The 26,178-nt window shown below is 39.9% G+C and overlaps 1 protein-coding gene across 5 annotated transcripts in view; it reads right to left on the bottom strand.

Moving 5' to 3' along the window:
* The window catches only part of LOC143126036 (two pore channel protein 2-like), a 227,563-nt gene that overhangs the window by 66,840 nt on the left and 134,545 nt on the right, over positions 1–26,178 (bottom strand). For 4 of the 5 annotated variants that reach the window (XR_012987356.1, XM_076287963.1, XM_076287962.1 and 1 more), the window contains 2 exons: positions 16,995–17,066; positions 4,351–4,424 (listed from right to left, as the gene is read on the bottom strand). Coding sequence is in view for 4 of the 5 variants with exons in the window: in XM_076287963.1 (XP_076144078.1) it covers positions 4,351–4,424; positions 16,995–17,066 (146 nt within the window). In the remaining variant the exon portion in view is untranslated. The remainder of the gene's footprint in view (positions 1–4,350; positions 4,425–16,994; positions 17,067–26,178) is intronic. The other variant, XM_076287965.1, reaches the window with a different exon arrangement.

Below are 26,178 nucleotides of genomic sequence, written 5' to 3'. Positions count from 1 at the left end.
TAGAACCCGATTGACGCAAAGTGCGTCAAAAAACACACCCTTTCTTCTCTGTTACATTGCTCCGGAACGGTTCATCGCAGCGAGATGAAACCTTTATTGCACGACAGAGCAGAAGTGGGGCTTTCCAACGAGACTACACACTTGTCTGTACGATCAAGTATGACATTTAAAAAAAATCATGAAATTAAATCATTTAAGTCTATACTTCTCTGCATTCACCTGCACACACATTACTCTAGTTTGAATTACTCGCGAACCCGTGATCGCATCGATATGGCAAGCATATCAGATGAAAGAGGGGGCACAGGGCTATCCATTGGTACCATGTTTATCGATCCTTCTGGCTTATAAAACCAGACGAAGTGACTGCAAAATAATAACGTCATGTACACAAACCAACGCTGCACACTCATTACTCTCGTTTGAATTACTCGTGGACCCGTGATCGCATAGATATGCCACGCATGTCAGATGAAAGAGGAGACTCAGAGCTATCATTTGATACCAAGTACATCCTTCTGGGTTATAAAACAGACGAAGTGACAGCAAAATAATAACTTCATATAGCTGGACTTACCCCACATTTTTGTCTGTTCTTGTGGCAAAGCATGTTTATAATCCAATGCTATCATGTGTTTCTCTATGGCAAAGCATGTTCATATTCCGGTTTTGAGATCCTAGCAAATTCCTGCATGGCATCCAATTCAAGGCTCACATTGCATCCCAATTTCAACAAATAAACACCTTTTTTGCCTTTACTTTGTTCATGGCAATGCAGTAAAGAGTTGAGAATTATTATGACTGCATACACACAGGCACGCAGGCTAACACGCAACCTCGGGTCAAGTCAGGTCAGATCAGTTCGTGTCACAGATATGGAGCGCAGAAAGGTCATTTTTCATCACTAAATAAAAAATGGCATTTATTTCCGTAAATCACACAGCAAATATTTCTGTAAATTGCTCAGCCCCAGAGTATCCCTCCAACATGGCAATTATATTGCCCGATTCAGGACAGTCTGCCCTACACACACATGAAATGCATGTAGAGCTGTGAGCTTGCTGTGGTGAGATACATGTCGAAATATAAGAATTTTTATAATACACTTTTTATATTTTAATTCTTTAAAAATCAAAATAAAATCAATGCTAGTATTAATACATGAAATGATGGCAGATCTGAATAGCCTAAACTCTCCTGAAAAAAACAATATATAATATATGTGTGTGGCACTTACAATGACCAGAATAAATCCTTATGAATAAAGGTAGTGAAAATGCCCTAAAAACAGCTTAGGGTTCTAAGGGTTAAATATTTTAGAAAGGAAACTGATAAGTCATACAAGTGTATACCTACTATTCCTTCAGAACTACTAGATACTAAAAATTTAGAGCAAGAACAACCCTGTGGTGACACTGTTTCAGTGAGTAATCTAAGACACATTTCGCGGAAACATAAGAAGAAAAACGTGATCAATTTGAATATGCTTCATATTAAGTAGAAGGCTAAAGTAAAATGCTAAGCCTGTATTCTTTAGGCAATTAATCCCACTGATCCCTTTAGTTTTAGGCTTATGTGTATTGACGTTGCCAAGCTTGTTCGTTGTTGCACTATCGGTGTCTCACCATATTTAAAAAAAAAGTTCTATGAATCAGTATCAGAATCAGTTCCAATGAGTGAAATATATTGCCGTTGCTCTGTTTTTTGTTTAAGGTGACAATTCTACGGAGCCCTCCGGGTGACATGGGGAAAAAAAACATGGGTTAAAAAAAAAAAAAGTAATGGGGAAAAAAAACATGAAGAAGAAAAAAAAACGATGCACTTTTGCGGGATCTCATTGCGGGATCTCGCAAAGTTTTGCGAGATCTCGCAAAAAGTTTTGCGAGATCCCGCAAAACTTTTGCGAGATCTCGCAAAACTTTTTTTCTACTTTTGGAACTTGCTGGGCTTCCTACTTGACCCCAATAGGCCCACAAACCACTAGCGCCAGATGGCAATCGTATCATGATATGATTGCTCCATCACTGTTGCGTGTTGCGGGTTTTCTGGACACATTACATAGGCCTATGACACGGGAGGGAGAGGGAGACACCTGCGTGCAGACACGCACACACAGCAGGCTACAATAAATTGCCTAACAGACAGCAGCCTAATTTCGAGGTATCACTAATACCTATTAAATAAATGTAAAGGACACAGAACTGTAAGCTCAAATTCAAAAACGTTTGAAGTCTACCCAAACATATGCAAAGGGAATATATATAAATTGTGTTGCATATAGCCAGCTTAATTAATGTCAATTTAAAGATTATGATTAGCAGTTTCTATGCATTTTAACATTGATAGTTACAGGAAGCCACGCTGTGTTTAAACTATTGTTGCTTCTAGCCCACGTTACCTCCAGTTTCACTTGCTGCAGGGACGCACACATTGCATGAGCGATCATAAGCGTTCTATCTCCGATGTAGAACTCAAATGTGTCTTGACGCCGCCGTTTGTAAGATCAGATCAAATAAGACGTTCTAATTGGAACGGAAAGCATTATGCTTTCTCTGCCTATGATCTGCAGCTTTTCTCAAACTATGGGCCTCAACAATTAACCTACTACTGCTCCACGTAGCCGCGAAATTAAGTTATGCCGGTGCTTCACACGTCTGCTCATTTGCAGCATACTTATTCATTTGGTGTCATCAACTATATAGACATAGCCCAGTCAGCACACATACAGTACGTCTCCAAGACGCTTGGAAAGGAACAGCTTAATTACATCGCGTTCCATTTAGAACGTCTTATTTGATCTGATCTTACAAACGGCGGCGTCAAGACACATTTGAGTTCTACATCGGAGATAGAACGCTTATGATCGCTCATGCAATGTGTGCGTCCCTGCAGCAAGTGAAACTGGAGGTAACGTGGGCTAGAAGCAACAATAGTTTAAACAACAACGTGGCTTCCTGTAACTATCAATGGAAAAATGCATAGAAACTGCTAATCATAATCTTTAAATTGACATTAATTAAGCTGGCTATATGCAACACAATTTATATATATTCCCTTTGCATATGTTTGGGTAGACTTCAAACGTTTTTGAATTTGAGCTTACAGTTCTGTGTCCTTTACATTTATTTAATAGGTATTAGTGATACCTCGAAATTAGGCTGCTGTCTGTTAGGTAATTTATTGTAGCCTGCTGTGTGTGCGTGTCTGCACGCAGGTGTCTCCCTCTCCCTCCCGTGTCATAGGCCTATGTAATGTGTCCAGAAAACCCACAACACGCAACAGTGATAGAGCAATCATAGTATCATGATACGATTGCCATCTGGCGGTAGTGGTTTGTGGGCCTATTGGGGTCAAGTAGGAAGCCCAGCAAGTTCCAAAAGTAGAAAAAAAAGTTTTGCAAGATCTCGCAAAAGTGCATCGTTTTTTTTTCTTCTTCATGTTTTTTTTCCCATGACTTTATTTTTATTTTTTTAACCCATGTTTTTTTTTCCCCATGTCACCCGGAGGGCTCCGTACAATTCGGCTTGTAGATTATTTCTCCATCTTTTAAATTGGACCGAGCATGGAGCGATTTCACTGGAGCAGAAAGATTTTTAAGTAGAGTGGGGAGTGAAATTAAGTGGTACGACCTGACGCAAATTTGAGCGGAGGAGCGGCCAAAAAGCCACCTGAGCGAAGAGCGGGATATTTACACCACTCAGCTCCACTGACTAGCTCTGTTGCCTTGTTAGTTCGCTAGTTTGCAAACAAAGTAAAAAAGAAATTGCGAGCAACTGCGGCAATGGAAGTGCATTTGTTTTTGTGACTTTACGGTACATGAGAAATGAGATAAACAAAAAAGACACATAAGGAAAGTGAGAAGGTGCAGAAGGTGATGATTTGTTTTCAAAATTATCCACTCAATATTTTCCGTCATAATGACCCGCAAGTAACTGAGGCTCCTGAGTCCGCGAGTATAAGTACGTATATATACTTTTTTGATCCCGTGAGGGAAATTTGGTCTCTGCATATAACCCAATCGGTGAATTAGTGAAACACAAACAGCACACAGTGAACACACAGTGAGGTGAAGCACACACTAATCCCGGCGCAGTGAGCTGCCTGCTACAACGGCGGCGCTCGGGGAGCAGTGAGGGGTTAGGTGCCTTGCTCAAGGGCACTTCAGCCGTGGGCCACTGGTCGGGGCTCGAACTGGCAACCCTCCGGTTACAAGTCCAGAGTGCTAACCAGTGGGCCACGGCTGCCCCCGGTATGTATGGGGTTCCACTGTACTTTACACTTGAATTAACATAACTTTGACTAAATTCAATCAAAGCCATGTCTCCATATACTCATCAGACATTAAAGTACCTGTCATTGGCGGGTGGAGATATAGCCCCTTGGAACAGCCAAATCCCAAGAACAGCATAAACATAGTAAACCACCTACAAGAGAAAGGAGAAGCAACCAGTTAACACTTTTTGATTACAGATGAAATTGGACTCATTTAAGGCCAATTTTTAGTCCTGGTGAAAAGTGTCGCTCAATAAATTATGCCGTAAAAGTGACACAATTTCTGTCGGTTGGTGTTTTGCGATAGCCTAGAAATCTAGACGCACCCTAGCAGCGGCAAATTAATTTGCTCAGCCTGTACGTCTAGTAGCAAACCATAGGAATTTCTATTGGCTAACACCGTGGATGTTATCCAATCACAGCGCTCTATTTTGTTAGAGAGTCTTAAGGCGGGCTTAACAGGATAACGACAGTCCTGCGACGGTGAACAACAAGGAAGGTGGCTATGTGGAACGAAGAGCGGTTGTTTGAATCGGCGTTGGCGTCAACTTTGGAGGAGTTGGACTTAGGCTTTTCTTTGAAAGTTGAGCAACACAATGCACTTAAGTCATTCCTTTCGAAGAAGGATGTATTTGCCATTTTGCCGACCGGATACGGATATGGTCGTAGCGCTGGCCTATTGCATGCCTAGGCAGTTTGAAAGACAATTCTCTGCCCGCCCCTTGGATTAAGGTGAACGAGGTGAATGGCTCGAGTCCAGACTATACATTTCAATGATATAGGATGGCTCGCCAGGCTAGTTTTGCGAAGCTTGTCGTGTACATCATAAAATTTGAAACAGCGCAGATGTTGTCGCATACTCTGATTGGGTATCAACTCAGTTCTACTGGAGTTTCAGTTCTATTGTGTGTTGCCTTTGTCACGGTGTTTGTCTGTTTACTTTTGTTTTGCAGTGACATGTAACATTAAAGCCCAAGTTGTTACACTGCAAAACTCTTATCTAACAAAACGTTTTATTAATCTTATATCAAGATCAAAAAACTTACCTAGTGCTTTCTCGTAAATCATTTGAGTTAATTTAAGAAGAGTTTGACTTATTTTAAGACGTCTCATCCTGAAAACAAGCACATTTGTCCTAAAAACAAGCAGATTTGGCCGCCAGTGTGTTTTTGTGCAAATTTGTCTCAATAAAGTCTTCTTAAATTAAGTCAAAATAATATTTCAAGAGAGCGCTAGGTAAGTCTCTTCATCCTAAAAACAATACCTAATCAGGGCTCTCAAGTTTTGAAGTTTGCAAGGAGTGAGACTTTGTTTCTCAGGGGGGAGGGGGCGTGGCATTGGCACAGTGCCAAGCCCCCTCCCCCCTGATCGAAGTACATGAAAGTCCTACGTCTGCTTGAACTACTCGTGGCGCCACGCCCCCTCCCCCCGATCAACAGACCCACCCTCCCCATGTCCATGTCCCATCGACCCAGCTTCATGAGAGAGCACAAATTCCATTATTTCAAACACACTATCTTATTTATTCTAGAACCCTATAGTTAATAATAATAAATAATAATAACATAAATTATAATAATAATTTCACCCAAATGGGCCCTTTGAACAGCAGTGGCTCATTCTGCTCTAAACAAACAGAAAACAACCAAATGAGAAAAAGCACATTTAGCCCCAAAATGGTCTCTTGAACAGTAGTGGTTCTGTCCGTGTGTGTGTGTGTGTTTGAGTGATGTTGTGTGTTAAGTATTTAAGTATTAAGTATATATATTTTGATCCCGTGAGGGAAATTTGGTCTCTGCATTTAACCCAATCGGTGAATTAGTGAAACACAAACAGCACACAGTGAGGTGAAGCACACACTAATCCCGGCGCAGTGAGCTGCCTGCTACAACGGCGGCGCTCGGGGAGCAGTGAGGGGTTAGGTGCCTTGCTCAAAGGCACTTCAGCCGCGGCCCACCAGTCGGGGCTCGAACCAGAGTGCTAACCAGTGGGCCACGGCTGCCCAAAGTGCCCACTTTTGTAAGTGTTTGTGGCAGATTTTGATGCCTTGATGACTGATACTGGGGTCTCCCATTTAAAGCACTGTGGTTCAATGTCAGCCATTTTCACAGTCATGAGGCCATCCTTAAAAATATTCTTGTTTGCAGTAACAGCCAAAAAAATAAGAAAAGGGGTCGGTAGATAGGTCAATATTTTTTTTTTTCAAGATTCAAAGTAAAAAAAAAAGTACAATTTTGGTCATGGTGATTACGTAGGTATGAATTTAAACAAATGTGCATATTGTGACGTAACTGACTGGGTCCTCAAGCCATGCCTTCAGGCGCATCACTGCAAACCTCAATCTGATGCAGGTTATGTAGACCAGCCTTTCTCAAACTTCTTTGACCTGAGGCCCAGTCATGGCAGACTTTGGGGTCATAGGGCTCATCTACACGTACCCAACCCCACTCCCTCCAAATCAAATGTCATTATCATTATCACAATCATTATTATGCCTATATTGTTATACATGCACTTTCACTTAAATGTTTTGTGACATGCACATCAGAGGACTGCTTTACTAATGTAAGATATAATTAGTTTCATTGCTTTTGCATGGTTGCATGATGCTTGCATAAGAAAATAAATACTTCTCAAAACCGCAACAATTATATGGGTGCTATTGTTTTGGGATGTTTCCCTCATACAACCATCATACATTGGTAGGAAATGGAGAAAAAAAATACAAGTTTCTTTAATAAACTTTAATTTGAATGCCTGAATGTAAGGATTCAGGAAACACAATACCAGCTTTTTTGGCGAGCAGATAGGCGTAAATCACTGATCTGTTGATCTTCAACAGATAGAAAGAAGGCTGCAATAGCTTTTGGCCACGTTATATTCAAATTTGACTATACAATACTCAGTGCTATACAGTGTATTATACAGTCTCTGCTCTGTTTCTATGGAAGTTCCAAAAATCAACATTGTTCTATTAAGTGTCGTTAAACAATTAAATAGCATTCAACAGGTTGAAACGGAGCTTTGATACCAACGTTATTGATTAGTTTCAGTTTCTCTCGCGCAGACGCCTGCATTGAATGAACGCTCATACCACCACTTTATTATATGGCTCCATGTTTAATGACATCGATAGCAGAAACGTTTGTTTTCTTTTTTTGTCCGCGGTATCTTGATCAACTGCGCTGCAAATTATCAGACGAAGCACCGGGCCTAATTTCACTCCACGACTCCGCGGACCAGCAGTCTCCACGTTGCGGACCCACGTCAAAACAAAACTATTTCCTGATTGGTTGAGAAATCCTATTTTTTGATGTTAATATAAGATTAATAACACAGTGTAAAGAAACTAACAGACTAGCAGACGTTCTATTCAACAATTTGTCACTGGCGCAGGGCTCAGTTCCCCGAAAGCATCTTAAGCCTAAGAGCGTCGTAAATTCCCTCTTACGAACGTCTTAAAGGGGAACTTGGCAACTATTTCAACGTAATAAACCCGTTTAGAAATCATTTGGATGGTTAAATGACCTGTTCCGGTGAAAATGGTGACTTTTCCCGCTGCCCCTAGCGTCCCCAGGCGGAAAACCAACCTTGCAACATTGAGACTACCGTCCCGGAAAGAGAAGTGAGAAACAAGAAACTCGTTTTAAATCGTGTTTCTTACCTTGTAACATCCACATTGTCTGCCGAACTTATGCTAACCGTTTTGCTAGCTTGTAAACAAATCCATGTGCTTTATCGTTACCTTTTTCCACAGTTTGAAATAGCATAATGCACAATTTCTCCAGCAGAGGGGGAAATCCTGCCAAGTTTCCCTTTAAGATTTGCCGACTGTTTCCAAAAACCATCGTAGCTTAAGAGTGTCGTGAAAACACTCGTAGATCTACGAGTGCTCCAGAGTTCTCGTTACCGGCTAAGAGCGTCTTAACTTACTTAACTTACTTCTCACTGAGGACACCAACAATACAGAGGAATTACAGAATACATAATCCAACGTACGTTCCCATTCTTTATTGTGTTTACCTGTGATTAATCAGATTTTAGCCTGCAAATTAAATAGCATAGCCTACATTTAATGGTCATAATAATGTGATGAAAAGCGGACAAAAATGCAATCAAGTTATGAAACGAGACATGCCAGAATAGTTTGCCATTATCTTTGCTAAGTGAAGGCTATATTTTATTAGGCCTATGAGGTAAAACCAGAGTAAGCAACATGTGGTTTAGTCTGTACTGCATCAAATCTAAGCCTACACATTTCCTCACTTTCTTACTCGACTTCTTTCTTATCTTCAAACGTGTTCTTAAGTGACAGCGGAAAATTATTGCATGGTGCAACAATCTAATCTTAAATAATTACAATTATTTATGTCTGTTTGTGGTATATAATCTACTTGGAATGCTTACATGCAGATGTCAACGTGTTTCTATTTTCGTATTGATGTGAATTAATGTGTGATCCGAAGTTTAAACGGTAGGCCTATAGCTGTGATGTGCAGTCACCTGACATCACCATCAAATTAGAGGATATTTTAGAACTATTAACGTGGACAGCTCCCCTTAAGAGCATTTAAGAGCAGTTCACGCTACGAGCATGTTCGGGAAACAGTCGGAAAAACCAAACGAACGATCGTAAGATGAATCGTAGAAAACCCTCTTAAGAGCGTGTCTCTTTCGTTATCGGGAAACTGGGCCCAGGACTATGAAAGCCTGCACACACAGCAAAATCAGGGAAGGAAATTAAATATTTTGTCCACCTGCCACTGTGGCTGGTGGATTCCAAAATCTACCAACCACTCAACCTTTTCACCAGCCACCAGAGATACGGTATGAAAATGTGATATCATGATTATAGTAACCTACACGATCACGGTTATCAGCATTATTGCGATATGATTAAAATGGAGGCGGGAGGGACCATCTCTCTGCTAACCCCCATAGAAGCCCATTCATTTTAGGATTTATTTACATTTGGAATTTACATTGCTATGCATTCAACAATATTCAATTTCAATTTCATTTCTATCAAAGTCTTTGGTATTTGCACATTACATTTTTGCACATTAGTATTTGCACATTGCACTTTCAGACTTTGATAGAAATTAAATTGAAATTGAATATTGTTGAATGCATAGCAATGTAAATTCCAAATGTATATATATTTAGGTTTTGGGCATTGTTGTGGGTAATGTATGGACTATGGATGTACTATGATGTATGTGGGCTTGGTTATGAGGACTTTGGACTGGATTGTATGGGAGACCAGGTTGTGAATTGGGTGGTACCTTGTGCTAATTGGTATGGTCATGTGACCTGGTGAATCACCTATATCACCTGTCGGTGGCATGTGGAGATTAAGAGTGAACCTGATGAAGCATAGGCGAAACGCGTTGTTCACTACTAAATAAAATCAGCATCGTGGGAGAAATCACGGAATTTTGTTTGCAATAAATACAGCATAACTTTCATTCTTACTCATTAAAATGAGCATGATGACTGACGAAATAAATTGCTATGATGTAGTTTAAATAAACCACTGTTGTCATACAGTTAACAGGCCTGCATTGTAGCACATAAATTCAATATCAAGTGTTTTCTGTATATGTGTCTATCTATTTAACCAACAGCATAAAATACCAGAATATCCAAATGTTTTCAGTAGGCTAGCCTACCATTGTTGCAGAAATCACATATAAGAAGGTATTCCAACATAAGGAAGCAGCATGAGAAACCTGTCAAAATCGTCATGAGGAGATTCCTCCCAAACGGCCCTATCACGTCTTTGAACTGACGTCATGAGGGCAGGTTTCAGCTTGTGCAGTCCGTGGAAAGACAACTGCAAGATCTGGCTGCAGGCGAAGACTCCCGCGATATTTTAAGGTCATGTGACATGGTGACACAGTGGTAAGTCCCTCCCCGGCTGCCAGAAGTCGGACAGGATTTCTAACCAGTATGCATTGCGTCCATCCCAGTATGCATGTTTGTTCAACCCAGCATGCATCACATCAAGATCTGCACAGATCTGCATCAAGTCGAACAAGCCTATTGATAAAATTGGTTGGGGTATGGCGGAGTTATTAGACTGAACGTCATCGGCACTGGGGTACCGAAATTAGAGCATGTGTAGGGTTAAGGAGATTTCCAGGTGTTTATGGGGACAAAAATCCCACTTTTCATGCAGTGTGGCGAACTGCACCTGATCAAGCCCACTCTTGCAGTTTCGGCAAGTCCGTTTCATGTCCACTCTGTTCCTGGCAGTAGGCTAGTTTACCGCAAGTAACTCCTCAAGGCAATTAAGATTCTGGAGGAAAAGATCAGGCGACATTGGACCATTAAACCACTCAATGATCCAAAACATACAGCCAAACAAGGCAAGAAATGATTAATAGAGAACAATATCAATATTTTAGAGGGGCTCAACCAGACTCCAGAATCGTTCCTGCATCAAAACCTGGATTGTTGCTAAAAAGGTACGGTCTACAATCATTGTGGAGACATGGAGAGGCTTGGTAGGTATTATAAGAACCATTTTGAGAATTGTGATGGCAAATAAAGATGTTTCCACTGATTATTGAAAAAGGGTATGAATAATTTTGGACATGCCATTTTTCATAAAAATTTTAAAAAAGGTGGCTTCTTTTTCTGATTCCATGTTTCTACCACATTGTCTTACAACCTTTGTGGCAGTGTCATTTTCAGTCAGAACAAGCTGTATAAACAAGGGCGTAGGTTTGGTCTCAGCTTTGGTTGGGACACATCCCCAAATTCTGTTGTCACGATACCAACATTATTGTTTCAATACAATAAGTGAAGAATCTCGATTTCCATACTTTTGCAATTTTTTTAAAATTTGATTTGGTTTGTGTGATTTGTGAGATCATTCACATCAGTGGCAATCATACACACACACACACACACACACACACACACACACACACACACACACACACACACACACACACACACACACACAGAAAGTGATGGTTGTCATAGGTTTCTATTTCATATTTTGGAATTCATATAAACTTTATATTGTTAATTATTTATAGTATTTTATGATCTTCATAATTACTAATAGCTAAACATATTTAGTAATTTGAATACATCACAATGATATTTAAACTATAAGGCTACACTTGTCTTTAATATCATCACATTTGTGGTGTGTGTAGGCTAAAACTAATTGAGTGTCTGTCACTTTAAGTAGCCTAGAACGTGAACGCAATTAGCTTTCAGTCTCACGGTTTTAGGCTAGTGAAAAATAGTTTTCGCAAGTGCAAGGATATGTGGATTCAATGCATCATTAGATAAAAATAAATGTTCAAAAAACTAACAAGTCAAAATCTTCCTGGGACGAGATCATAGAAGAGATATGGTGTCTCGAAATGTTCATTTCTATGAGTATGGAAATGCACCATAGTTTATCTTTTATTTCTTTGCATTGTGCAGGCTACATTCACAAATACATTAGCCTATATAAACAGATTATAGGAACAGAAGAATGTCTCGGATCCATAGTTTATTGCGACTGCAAGATTGGCAGCCCTATTAACAGTCAGTAATGGTGACTTCTATTCTTTGCTATTGCGACTGTCCGTGCGGCACACCCTTATTCAACATGACTCCTAACTTTGGTTGAAAGATTACAGAAGCTAGGTTTAGCTGTGACAATATCCTGGGTAATATCCTAACAGCTAATGTTATTTTACACAGTAAAATCCGCATTTGAAAACCTGGTCGCCAGTAGCCAGTTTGTATGGCTAGTTATTTTGCCCACTTAGACTCTCTGCATAATGAAAAAGCTTTGTATGTCCCCTTTTTTCTTCTTGGGTGGCATAACTGATCTACAAACTACAAACAGGGGCATGCTGTTTGTACATGCTGAAGGGCAAAGGGAATTTGGCCTTTTATGGGGTATGTATTGGCAGACAGCCCTGGTAACTTACCGTTGTCATTGACACACCTGCTCGCTTGACTGCCAGTGCAAAGTAGCCTGTGCTTTGACACTCTCCGTGCGTGTAGCGTGCGTGTCAGATAACCCTTTCCCCTCGTTTTTTTAGCCAATCAAATGACGATGTTTCTCGTACTGTCGTGCTGGCTGTCGGAATGATCAGCAGCACATATAAGTTCGCTAAAAGATTGGTGGGGACAATTTTGTCATCTTAAAATTTTGATTAGGACTTATCCTTAGCGTCCCACCCTAAATCTACGCCCATGAGTATAAATATAAGTATAAGTATATATACTCTTTTGATCCTGTGAGGGAAATTTAGTCTCTGCATTTATCCCAATCCGTGAATTAGTGAAACACACTCAGCACACAGTGAACACACAGTCAAGCACACACTGATCCCGACGCAGTGAGCTGCCTGCTACAGTGGCGCTCGGGGAGCAGAGAGGGGTTAGGTGCCTTGCTCAATGGCACTTCAGCCGTTCCTACTGGTCGGGGTTCGAACCGGCAACCCTCCGGTTACAAGTCAGAAGCGCTAACCAGTAGGCCATGGCTGCCCCAATAAATAAAGCATATTGATAAAGACAAAATCAACATTAAATCAATATTTGCCAGGGGTATGAATAATTTTGTTGTTAACAAATCCATGTGCCCTTCTTTGAATTTGAACCCCTGCCCCTCAAAAGGTCTCTGCACAGCCCTGCTTAGTTTGTAAAAGGGGGATTCTGTGAAGTAGTTGCCCTGTTACTCTAACAGAATAGACAGATCGGGCCTAGTCAGAGTGTAACAGCTTGTTCTTTATGGCTTGAGAGTTACAGCTCTACGAGGTTTCTCTGAAACTCTGAGTGTTATTAATGTTAATAGTCTGAGAGCCAGATGCATACACATTTGCGAAAATAGTGTTATCAGCGCCATGGCCAACCCACAGAAACCGCACACTATGACACTTATGTCAACGTTATATTTATCAAACCTGCAGTTCATCGGGTAAACAGCGCCTTTCTCTGCCCCCTACCGCAATTTACGGACGTTAACAACTGAATGACATACTTCAATCACAAGCGCAGTTGAATGAAGTTAACTAAGATAGATAGATAGATAGATAGATAGATAGATAGATAAATGGATAGATACTTTATTGATCCCCAAGGGGAAATTCAAGGTCTCAGTAGCATACAGACATCACACACAACATTCACTAACAGCAGAAATAGTAATTAAAAGTATAATATAAAACAACTAAGCAATAAGGACAGTAGAAGATAAAGAATATATTAAAATACAAATTATACTAAATAACACTAAATCTAAATCAAGTCTAAAACAGTATCCACATAGTGGGTGATTAAGCATGAGGCGCTTGCAATGACTGAGGCAGGGACTGAGCCTGTGATTCTCTGTGCATAGTAAGGTAAGGTGCTCTGTGAGAGTGAGTGTCATGGTGATGGTGCAAATGAGTAACTCCAACAGTGCGACAGTGCAAGAATAAAGTCTAGAGACCAGCGTAAAATAAATATGGACATATAAGAGAGTAGGCATGGTAATATATATTAAAAAAAACTATAGAAAAACTATATATGTACATATATACTGTATATATATAACTATATTAAGTAAAGGTATAAGTGTGGCCACAATCCGGCTGTGGGAAGGAGGGAGGGGTTATGCAAATGTGCTAACAGTGAAGCAGTAAGACAGTGGTAAAAAGTGGCTAGTGGATAGACAGTACACAAACATGGAGAGGGTGGAGAGGCAGACAGACTATGTGGAGAAGTCTATCTCTCCACTTCCCTTAACTCATTGAATGCCAAGCTGTTTTTGGGAGCTTTGTCCTAGAGTGCCAGCAATCTAGACCATTGTTGGATGATTTTTGTACAGCCACAGCATATTCTGTGTTATAGCTATGAACACATACATTAGCTCGATTAAAAGGTGAGACTTTAAGCTCTCTGTGGGTGCAAACCGTGTATTTCTACACGCCTCTGTTCCTGAGAAATCCCAAGCTAAACAGTGGCTAGTTTTCATCAAAATCGCTGTTTTTTTCTAGAAATGGAGATATAACGTCTTTCATGAAATATGAAGTGTTGCCTGTTACTTACTTGTGTAAACTTTCCGGGAAGTGATCAGCGAGACCTGGCGAGACTGCCACCTAGTGATAGACCCACGAAAATGACCTGGTTTTGACCTGACGTGCATGCGTCACTGATAGTCGACCCAAAGCGGCAACCGAGTTATGATAAAATGTCCAGATAAAATGTCCAGATTGTGCGTTTTCATGAGTTTCACGATCATCATATATTTCATTTCCATTCATCACAGAGTTCCCAAAATCACATATAAGGTGTGTTAGAGTGTCTACTTTCGTAATTTAAAAAAAAGCTAAAAACGTAATTTTTGGCACTCAACGCATGGGAAGAAAAAACTTAATATTACGTTTTTGGCACTCAATGAGTTAAGTGAAGCATTGAACAGTTCAATGGCCCTAGGGACAAATGACTTCCTCAGTCTGTCTGTTGTGCAAGGCAGTGAGCGAAGTCTCCAGCTGATCAGGCTCTTCTGCTTTACAATAGTCCTGTGGAGTGGATGACACTCATTGTTCAAGATGTTGATCAGTTTGTTCAGGGTCCTTTTGTCAGATATTGAAGTGATGCACTCCAGTTCAGCTCCCACTACAGAGCCAGCTTTACTTACCAGCCTGTCAAGTCGCCCAGCATCCTTATCCTTTGTGCTTCCTCCCCAGCATACCACTGCATAGAAGAGGACGCTGGCAACAACAGACTGGTAGAACATCCTGAGGAGCTTGCTGCACACATTGAAGGACCACAGCCTCTTCAGGATAGCCTAGAAATCTAGACGCACCCTAGCGGCGGCAAATTAATTTGCTCAGCCTGTACGTCTAGTATCAAACCATAGGAGTTTCTATTGGCTGACGCCGTGGACTTCATCCAATCACAGCGCTCTATTTTGTTAGAGAGTCTTAAGGCGGGCTTAACAGGATAACGACAGTCCTGCGACGGTGAACAACAAGGAAGGTGGCTATGGCGAACGAAGAGTGGTTGTTTGAATCGGCGTTGGCGTCAACTTTGGAGGAGTTGGACTTGTGCTTTTCTTTGAAAGTAGAGCAACCCAATGCACTTAAGTCATTCCTTTCGAAGAAGGATGTATTTGCCGTTTTGCCGACCGGATACGGATATGGTCGTAGCGCTGGCCTATTGCATGCCTAGGCAGTTTGAAAGACAATTCTCTGCCCGCCCCTTGGATTAAGCAGGTGAATGATTCGATTCCAGACTATACATATCAATGATATAGGATGGCCCGCCAGGCTATCCTCAGGAAGTACAGCCTGCTCTGCCCTTTCTTGTAGAGTGCGTCAGTGTTGGCTGATCAGTCCAGTTTATTGTCCAGGTGGAGACCCAGATACTTGTAGGTGCTTAACACCTCCACATTGACCCCATCAATGGAGACTGGTAGCAGAGCGGGCTTGGACCTGCGGAAATCCACCACCATCTCCTTGGTCTTTGAAGTGTTGAGTTGAAGGTGATTGAGTTTGCATCATTGCACAAAGTCCTCCACCAGGCTCCTGTACTCCTCCTCCTGCTCGTCCCTGATACACCCCACAATTGCAGTATCGTCAGAAAACTTCTGCATGTGGCATCACTCGGTGTTGTAGCAGAAGTCAGATGTGTACAGGGTGAAAAGGACTGGAGAGAGCACAGTTCCCTGTGGCGCTCCGATGCTGCTGATCACAGTGTGAGAGAGACAGTTCTTCAGTCTGACGAACTGTGGTCGCTCGGTCAGGTAATCTGTAATCCAGGTTACCAGGTGAGCGTCCACAACCTTCTGCAAGAGCTTATCTCCCAGTCTGAGGGGTTGGATGGTGTTAAAAGCACTTGAGAAATCAAAAAACATGATTCTCACAGCACTTTTCCCCTTGTATAGGTGAGAATGTGTCCTGTGTAGAAGATAAGTGATGACAACTTTTTCACAGAATCAATCTGCCCAAGCAGAATTCTCAGGAATGCCGGAAATGTTTACCACATTACCACAAAAACATTACCACCGCCTGAAGTCCAACACGGAGAGAATGCGGAAAAGTTTTTACCCCCAGGCTATCAGGATTCTAAATAAGGATTGTAGCAGGAGCACCAGCATAGCCTAAACACTTTGCACTTTCTTTCTTTTTCTTCTCCCTTTTATATATATATATCCTTTGCACAGTCTTGGAGTCAGTGGAACAAGCATTTCACTGCATTTATAGGCTACCTGTATAATGTATGTGACAAATAAACATTTGATTTGATTTGATTTGATTTGATTTTAAATTAAATAGTGGCATTTTCAGAAATTCAGTAGGGTGTGTCTATCCATAAATAAGAGGCATATCTCAGGAACCAAATAAGATAACGTTTTCTTTCTATAATTGTAAACAGTTTAGTTTATTTTCCTTTAAAACCTACTTGTTGTTATTCAAAATGATTTTAAATCTGCTATTGATATCTGTTGTTGTTCCAAGTTCATTAAAATGACGATCAAACTTTGAAACAAATATTCTACCATATTCTACTGTAATTTAATCACGGCTCTACCCATAGGTTAAAACACATAAGGACCGTCTAAGAAAGTCATTCAACAATGTTAATATATACTGTCCATACAGATGTATATTATAATCAACCAATAATTATTGGTCATACTTAATCTTTTTTCTGTAGTTCTAATTAAGGAAGATAACCTGTCAAAACATGGAAATAGGACAATTCAATTTACTCACCACAAGGATTCCTGCAAAAGCCCGTAGATTTTTCACCAAGTCAACTAAAGTACTTGCCACCAAAGCCATTAACTGTAAAAAAACATTGTGATGGATCTAATAAATATAATGTTACAGATAAAAATGGTAGGGGATTACAGAGCAGTTCTGAAGCTTAGTCCACATATATATATATAGTGTTGCGCGGTCTGCCCGAAATTAAGCGGTCATCCGCGTTTATGCGTCATATAAAAAATATTTTAATGATATTCGGGTCATTTACGGGCGGGTCAATTAAAATGAATTAAATATTAAAATATGTAAAGTATCACGAGAAGGCTAGCATCAATATTTAACTCATAATTGCTTTTCAAAGATATCATTGGTTGAAGCATACAGTAGACCTACTTGCCACATAGGTGGAGAGGGAGAGATGGAGACAGTAAAGAAGCTGAAGACGCGAGAAGTTAAAAAAATAAAGACACCCCTCCAGGAAAAGCGATTCCCATACCTCATGCAAGCAATAGATAGCTTTATATACTGACCTGGAACAGCTTTTTTAGACTAGGTACAAGACCTATTGACAAGTCGCTCAGTAAAATAATGCTGATACTTTGCCACCTGCCCATGTTAAACTTTTAGCCTACAGCCGTGAGCAGGTAGCTTGACGAGCCAGACCCACATTGCTGCCGCTATAGGTGCATCTAGATTTCTAGGCTAGTGAGCAGGCGCCTGCAGACATAATTGTTAGGGCTACCGGTACGTATAGGCCATTAGGCCATATAGGTTTGCGCATGCATAAAAGTTACTTCGTTCGTTATGTCTGTGACTTATGTCTGTGACTTTAAACAGTGTATGTGCTTCACTAAAGCTTTGTGCTTCATTCAGCCAACCAGTTCTTATGCTAACATCTTGACCAGCAATGTATCTCTCTTGCCTACCTTGCTGCCTTCACCATTTCTCTTTTCGAAAGAAAAATTGTATGTCAAAGTCAAAGTCAAAGTCAGCTTTATTGTCAATTTCTTCACATGTTCCAGACATACAAAGAGATCGAAATTACGTTTCTCACTATCCCACGGTGGAGACAAGACATATTTTACCAATTTTAAGTCCACAGACAAACATAACATTCAAGTAAACAAAAAAGTAAGTAAATAAGTAAATAAGAGGGCACATATAATGAAAAAATAAGAGCAGCAAAATTTGGTTGAAATTGTGCATAGACAGTCAATAAAATAAAATACTAGTGCAAAGTCAGGCCAATAAGAGGCTGAGGTAGTTCTGTTTGACCTAAGTAAGAAATAAAGTGGCCATGGCCTTGAAATCTTGTCTTAGTGTTTACCTTATCCTTTGCTGGTTGTGTGCGTGCTTACGCTCTTATTCTCATTCTCTCTCCTGCGCAAACATTGTCCTGCATAGTTCTACTGCATAACGTTTCGCAAATAAATTAGTTTGTTTTACAGAAATGGCCTACTGTCACACTGCATGGTAGGCTATAACCAAAAGAACACATTTAGTAAATAAGCGGGTCGGATCGCGGGTCGGGTATAATTTTGTCCTAATTAATATTCGCGGCCCGAGTTGCGGTCGGATTGATTAAAATATCGGGCGACCACGGGCCGCTGGTGACCAAACCCGCGCAACACTGATATACACACACAACGCCTTGGATATTTCCCCATTTACTGCTTTTATAAATGCAAAAAAGTACCCTCATTTACAAAAATCCTCTCTTTAATGACAAAGTGAAAGCAGATTTCTACAAAGCAATGTTAATTAATATATTAATATAATAATAAATATATAATGCAAAATAAGGAATTGCATAATTGCATAAATATTCTAGCCTGGCCCCGCCCACCTAGATCTCCTTTCAGGGAGATACTAGTCTGGAACAAGATTTTTCCCTCAGACAAAATGTCAGGCCAATCAGCAATGAGAGGGGATGATGAAATCAAAACTGATTGTGATAAATGGGGGTAAGAACGCCTGCAAACATCAAAAAATGCAGTTGGGAAAATACAGAAACTTATTTACAGCAAAGGTAGACCCACATAGATTGTTTCCTGATTGCAGATGCTGTTTATCGTCAGTTTGTAAAGTTTAGGCGGAGTAGGAAGTAACGATAGGAATCTCTGATCAATGTGATTGATTAGGCTGGACCAATGATTTTAAAGTTAGCGCCCGTTGCAATGCAAGTGTTGGAAAGGAATCACAACCATGACTGACCAGACTCTATTCACTTCAAGCTTGGATTTTCCAGGCTATAAATATTCACTCCCTACAAGTCAGCATTTAGTAGATGCACTTTTGGCTGCAGTTAAAGCATGCAGTCTGCATGGATAGGTCTCATGCCTGAATCTTAAAGAAAGTGGCTCTTAATAAACACAATGAGGCACAGGAGAAGCAATGAGCAGACCAATAATCAGATTCAGGTGAGGGGTGGAGATAGAGACACAAGGAAAATAAACACATGGCTATGTAAACACAACAGCACATGATATAAGTGAACAAAGTCAAAAGCTACTTTGAAAAAGAAAACAATCACCCAGCCATGAAACATGTAACCATAATACATGATACATGATATCTCGGCAACAAAACGAAAACCAAATACCAAACTTTCTTGAGATGTTGATGATAGTACAAGCTAACTTTACCAAAAAAATCACACATTTTAAAATATAGCTTTTTTGGTATTCAATTTTTAACCTTATAATCACTTGTAATATGATTACTGTTAATTTTTTGTAATCATAGCATTTCTGGGAGCAGAGCTGGGAAAGAGCTTTACAATGATGTGAAAACCATTGGTAACTACATAACTAATAACTACACACAATTCATCATTTATTAAGCCTTTGTTACTTATTAGTTAATGGTTTGTTCATCATTAGTAATTTCTAATTTATCATCAGTAAAGCATTTGTTCACACAGTTATAAATAGTTTGTTCATAGTAAATAAGCCTATATCTTAAATATGTTTATTATACGGCTCTTCACAATGCTAGTAGAACGCTCCATTGACTTGAATGGGATTTCCCAAAGTTCTAGCGGTAAGATATATTCATGTAATTTCCGCTGCAAACATATAATTACCGCTGTCAATGGCAACGGGTTTTGTGCTTCTGATACATCTTTCATATCACTACGCAAGGACTGGAACTTCATTCAAACGTGAAAGCAGACGGTTGATCAGCTGTGTTCTAAATGTTTGATTCAAGTTCAGCAGCGTGTGTTGTTGCGAACTATTTGCTTCTCAGCAAATGCCACGATGAACGGTAACAAATAGGCTAGGTTATGTAGGCTAAAGTGATCGTGGGGGAGTTTATTATTTCGTTTTGGCAAGTAGCCGTATAATAAGCCGCAAGTAGCCGTATAATAAGCGGGATAATGTATAGAACACCGGTCATTACTGTGAAAATAAGTCCCTTCAGGGCAGAACAAGACCCCTCCGCTGCGCATCGGGGTCCGGTTCGCCCTGTCGGGACTTATTTTCACAGTAATGACCGGTGTTCTATACATTATCCCTTACTTATACATTATTGTTAATAAATGATGCAATAATATGTTTTTGATAAAGTAATATTTCCATTATTTAACAGTTGTTACATACACATGCACTAATGATTAGTTAGGGTGAGGATACATATTTTATAAACCACTTCCTAATATTATAATTCATAATTAACTCAGGAGTTACAAGTGGTTAGTTAATGATATTTTGTGAGCTCATCTAAAGTGAGGACGTTTTATGCCTTGCAACACATTTACAAATTAGTTATACTATTGATCTGAGTTATACTATTGATCTAGTCTTGAGTTATACTATTGATCTAGTCTTGTCATACGGCATAAGCATAGAGCAGTTAACAGTTCTGCCACAACACCCGACCTTAACTGACCACCATCTAATTACTTTTACAATGACGTTACAATATGCAGTACCCAATTTAGCTGAATACTACAGCCGCGGCCTATCTGAAAAAACAAATGCAGACTTTCTAGAAAAAATCTTGTTTACGTTTGCCCCCTTCCGGACCCATGTGGTATCAGAAGGCCCTTTCCTTAATCCAACCGAGGTCGACTTGTTAACTGATAATGTAATGAACTCATTACGCTCAACCCTTGATTCAGTAGCACCACTAAAAAAGAGAGTAAGGAAACAAGTAATGGCCTCCTTACACCAAACAACTTTGACAAGATTTGTAAAAGATTCTTGAAGATTGGAGTCTTTTGAGTAAAGCTTAAATGGGGGGCATTAGTTGAAAGACTACAATCTTTCAAGAATCTTTTCCAAATCTTGTCAAAGTTGTTTGGTGTAAGGTGGCCATAAGGCGTGCTCCATGGTACACCACACAGACAAAAACCCTCAAACAAGCAGCGCGCAAACTTGAACAAAAATGGCGTACTACTAAATTGGAAGTCTTCCGCCAAGCATGGAAAGATAACCTTATCACCTACAAAAAGCACTCAACGAGGACAAGTCAACCTACTATTCCTTGCTGATCGAAGAAAACAAAAATAATACAAAATTTCTCTTTACCACAATTTCCCGCCTGACGAAGAGCCACACTGAATAACCGAATCTATCCCTATATGCCTAAACAGTAATGACTTCATTCATTTTTTCAATGACAAAATTGAAACAATTAGAGATAACATTAATAACCAATCAGTCTCACCAGATATTCGTACTCCATTGCTGAACGGTAGCGAAAACATAATTGAATCACAGATGAGACGAACAACTTTGAATTCATTTACACCGATCGACATATTAGACCTCACTTCCACAATTTCCTCATCAAAATCTACAACTAGTCTACTAGATCCTATCCCTACTCATCTTCTGAAATCTGCTCTCCCTTTCTTGGATAATGCTTTGCTCCAGATCATAAATAACTCACTGCTGTCAGGGCATGTACCACAGTCGTTTAAGTTATCTGTTATTAAGCCATCCCTCAAAAAACCTACCCTTGACCCTAACGGCCTGGCCAACTATAGGCCAAAGCTAATCTCCCTTTTCTGTCGAAAATACTAGAAAAAATAGTGTCTAAACAAATTAGTGACTTCTTACATATGAATAAAATCGAAGAATTATATCAGTCTGGTTTCAGAGCTCACCACAGTACTGAATCAGCCTTAGTTAAAGTTTTTAATGACCTCCTCTCATTGCTGCCGATAATGGACATATATCAATTTTAGTCCTCCTGGACATCAGTGCTGCCTTCGACACCATAGACCATGACATACTACTTCACAGGCTTGAACATTTGATAGGCATTAACCCTCTAACCGCCCATGTCGCAATATTGTGACAAGCGTCATTACTGAATAAAACAGACGATAGACGCGAGTACAGTGTAAAATCTCATTTGTACTCTTGACCACTAGTTGGCAGACACCCAGAGCTTCGATTCAAGCTCAACCTTTTTTTTCAAAGTTTTCAGAAACCCAGGAAGAAGACGTGCATTTCCTCCATAACGCGGAAGCGATGCGGGCCATAGTTTTGCACAAATTGACGCAGAAATACACCAAATGTTGAAAAGAAAAATTCACGTGTGATGAAATCTTGGATCTGTTATTCACCTATTCTGATTCTGAAGGAGAATATCTGCCTTTTGGAGAATATGATCGATCGTCTATTGACTGATAGTCACGTGCGTCTGTGAAAGGAGGTACGTCTTTGCGACAGTGTCTAGTAAGCATACCATGCTTATTTCGACCGATTTCGACCCTCTGCCCAACATAGCTGGAGGTGCCAGTGGCAATAGTGATGATAGTGTCCGTAATGGACGTGGTATAGACAGCAGGGGTTGTAAAAATAGGGCTCTGAAGAACTACAAAGTCACCCGCGATATGGAACTGATTTGACCAGGCTACTTTATTGTATAGTAGCATAGGGTTTGTGATTATAGTAATAGTTTACTATTGTTGGTTTACATGTGACTGTATTCCTGTTCATTTGTTATGTCGGTGAAATTACAAAAAAAGAAAGATAAACTGCTCAAATATGTTCAACATCTAGTATTTACTGAAATGTGCATAATTCACGGTGGTTACCATCCAGTGACGTCATAATATGCAAATTAGATGAGTAAATTTACCCCCTTCATAAACTTCTGTTCATACTAAATGATTTTACAGTAGGACTTTATCTCTGACCACTTGCAAGCCATGGCCTTTTGAAATTTTTATGTACAAATCCAATTTATTCTTTTTAAACCCTGGCGGCTAAAGGGTTAAAGACTCAGCACTCGCTTGGTTTAGATCATACCTTTCTAACCGCAGACAATTTGTACAAGTCCACAATAAACCGTCTATCCAGACTATGGTAAAATATGGGGTGCCTCAAGGCTCAGTACTACGGCCCCTGTTATTTTCTCTCTATATGCTTCCCCTAGGCTCTGAAATTAGGAAAAATGGCATTAAATTTCATTCTTATGCAGACGATACACAACTATACCTTTCCGTAAAACCTGACGAATTAACTCCGTTAGCCAAACTTGACACATGTATAAGAGATATAAAGACATGGATGACAAATAATTTCCTGCTTTTGAACTCCGATAAAACAGAAGTCATGGTTGTACTGTAGGTCCTAAAAAGATGAGGGATATCCTATCACAGGCTACTATTTACTGATCTTCGACTATCCTCATCCACAAGTGTTAAAAATGTAGGAGTTACAATTGACCAAGACCTATCACTAAGTTATCACATAAAACAGATTACCAAAACTTCATTCTATCACTTAAGAAACATTTCAAAGATAAGGAAGTCCTTATCCTTACCAGACGCTGAAAAATTAATCCATGCTTTTGTAACCTCAAGGATTGATTATTGCAACGCTCTGTATGCTGGCTGCAATAACACCTGTCTAAAGAGCTTACAGCTTATACAAAATGCAGCTGCTCGCACACTCACTAGAACTAAAAAATATGAACATATTTCCCCTATCCTGGCATCTCTACATTGGCTGCCTGTTAAAAGTCGCATTGACTTCAAAGTATTACTTCTAACGTACAAAGCCATTAATGGCCAGGCACCAGAATATATTAAAGATCTCCTAGTCTCATATAACCCGCCCAGACTGTTACGATCACAGAATACTGGCCTTCTTGTAATTCCAAGAATCTCAAAAACGACAGTAGGTGGCAGAGCTTTCAGCTATCGTGCACCCCTCATCTGGAATAATGTACCCTCCTCAATTCGATTAGCAGACACCCTCCCTATTTTTAAGTCTAGACTTAAAACATACCTCTTTACTGCCTCCCATAGTTAGGTATGGTGCGGTGTGGAACTTCACCCATCTCGGGGATTTTGGAATGGACCACCCTGCTGAGTCCTCGTGTGACTGGCACCCCAGTCGCGTGTGAGATGGTGGTCACTGACCATACCTGCGCTGGTGTCGACTACCCCTCACCATGCCTTAGTTATGCTGCTATAGCATAGTGCTGTCATGGACTTCTCATGTGCCACGCCGTACAACCCCCTCCCCTCTCCCTTACCCTCTTTCTCTCAACTCTCCCTCTCTTGCCCATTCTCACTATGATTTACTGTAACAATATATAGCACCACTGATCACTTCTTGACATTAACAACATTGATTTCAAGTAATACTAACCCATTCTACATTTCTCTTTCTTCTCTCTTACTGTACCTCACTTGTGAGGTATATCATCACAAGGCCACTGGCCCCCTCACAACTTTCTTTCCTGGACAATTCCGACGCCGGACTATTGCACTTTATCTGACTAAATCATGATTATGCTTTATCATACCGGATACGTAATCATCCCACCTTCTGTAACTTTCACCTCAGGTGCTTTAAACTAGGGCTGTCAAAATAACTGATTAATTTCGATTAATTCATTTGAGAAAAAATAACTGATTAAAAAAATGTGTGCAGATTAATCGATTCCGCATGACCTTTGACCCCGAGCCGTTCTAGTCAGTAAAATTTAGACTGTAATATGAAGGAGAGAGAAGAAAACGTGCTGCCTGGATCATTGATTGGAACATTTACTTTTAAAAAACGGCCTGATGGTGTTGATAAAAAAGAAAGTGTTGAAAATAAAGTCCTCTGCAATGAAATGCCTTGTATGTGAAAAAAAAAACTTCTTCCCGAAGCACTTTTGAATTTATTTTGAACAGTGAAAATAATAATAAAAGAGTTTTTGAACTTTAATGTCACTAATGCTGATTATTCAATGATTCATTAGAATTTAAATATTTAAAATACTTTCACAGCAAAAAATATATATGCGATTAATTTAGATTAATTAATCACAGAGTATGTAATTAATTAGATTAATTTTTTTAATCGATTGACAGCCCTACTTTAAACACCATGTCCTATTCTCCACACCTGACTGTCATATGCATTTGTCATTGTTTATAGACCTTACTGTCCGTATTGACCCTAGGCAGATGGGTCAGGCCCTTGAGTCGTGGATCTGCTCGAGGTTTCTTCCTATATGTATCTCCAATTCTAGGGAGTTTTTCCTCGCCCCTGTTACCCATGGGCCTTCCTTCTTTCTTTCTTCCTTTTCTTTTCTCCCTCTTTTCTTTTTCTCTGATTGCCTACATTCTGTAAAGCGCCATGATACATGTGTAATGTTTTGGCGCTATATAAGCACAATAAATTGAATTGAAAATTATGAAGTTTACACTTGCATTTATTCATTTAGCCGACACTTTCACCCAAAGCGACTTACACATGTCAATGAAATTAAAGGGCAAGGCCACATTGGTGGACGCTGGGGTTTGAACCCCGAACTTTATGGGTTACTGCATGTTAACCTGGCTCCCTATCCACTACACTACCTCTGCCCAGTGGTATTACAAAAGTCAATTCAAAAATATAATATAGATATGCGGGTTTACTATGAACAAACCATTTTTAACTGTGTGTAAACATGATTTACAGATGAGAATTAATGTAGGAATAATGCTTTACAAATGAAGAATACAGCATTTAATAATAGTTTACATATGTTTAATAACAGTGTGTAGTAGAAGAAAACAGAAAACCCCCGTTGTAGGGGTTTCTATCTGGGCTAAGGTAGTGTAGTGGATAAGGAGCTGGACTAGCATGCAGTAGCCTGAAAAGTTGGGGGTTCGATTCCCGGCTTTCATTGTTATGTCAATGGCCTTCAATTTAATTGACATGTGTACGTCGCTTGTCTGCTAAATTAA

Source organism: Alosa pseudoharengus, unplaced genomic scaffold (assembly GCF_046254945.1).
Source record: "Alosa pseudoharengus isolate Yale_2024_CS ecotype anadromous, Long Island Sound unplaced genomic scaffold, YU_APseudo_1.1 YU_APseudo_1.1_scf_16, whole genome shotgun sequence".
NCBI classification, from domain to species: Eukaryota; Metazoa; Chordata; class Actinopteri; order Clupeiformes; family Clupeidae; genus Alosa; species Alosa pseudoharengus.
This window is presented reverse-complemented; position numbering and strand designations above follow the sequence as displayed.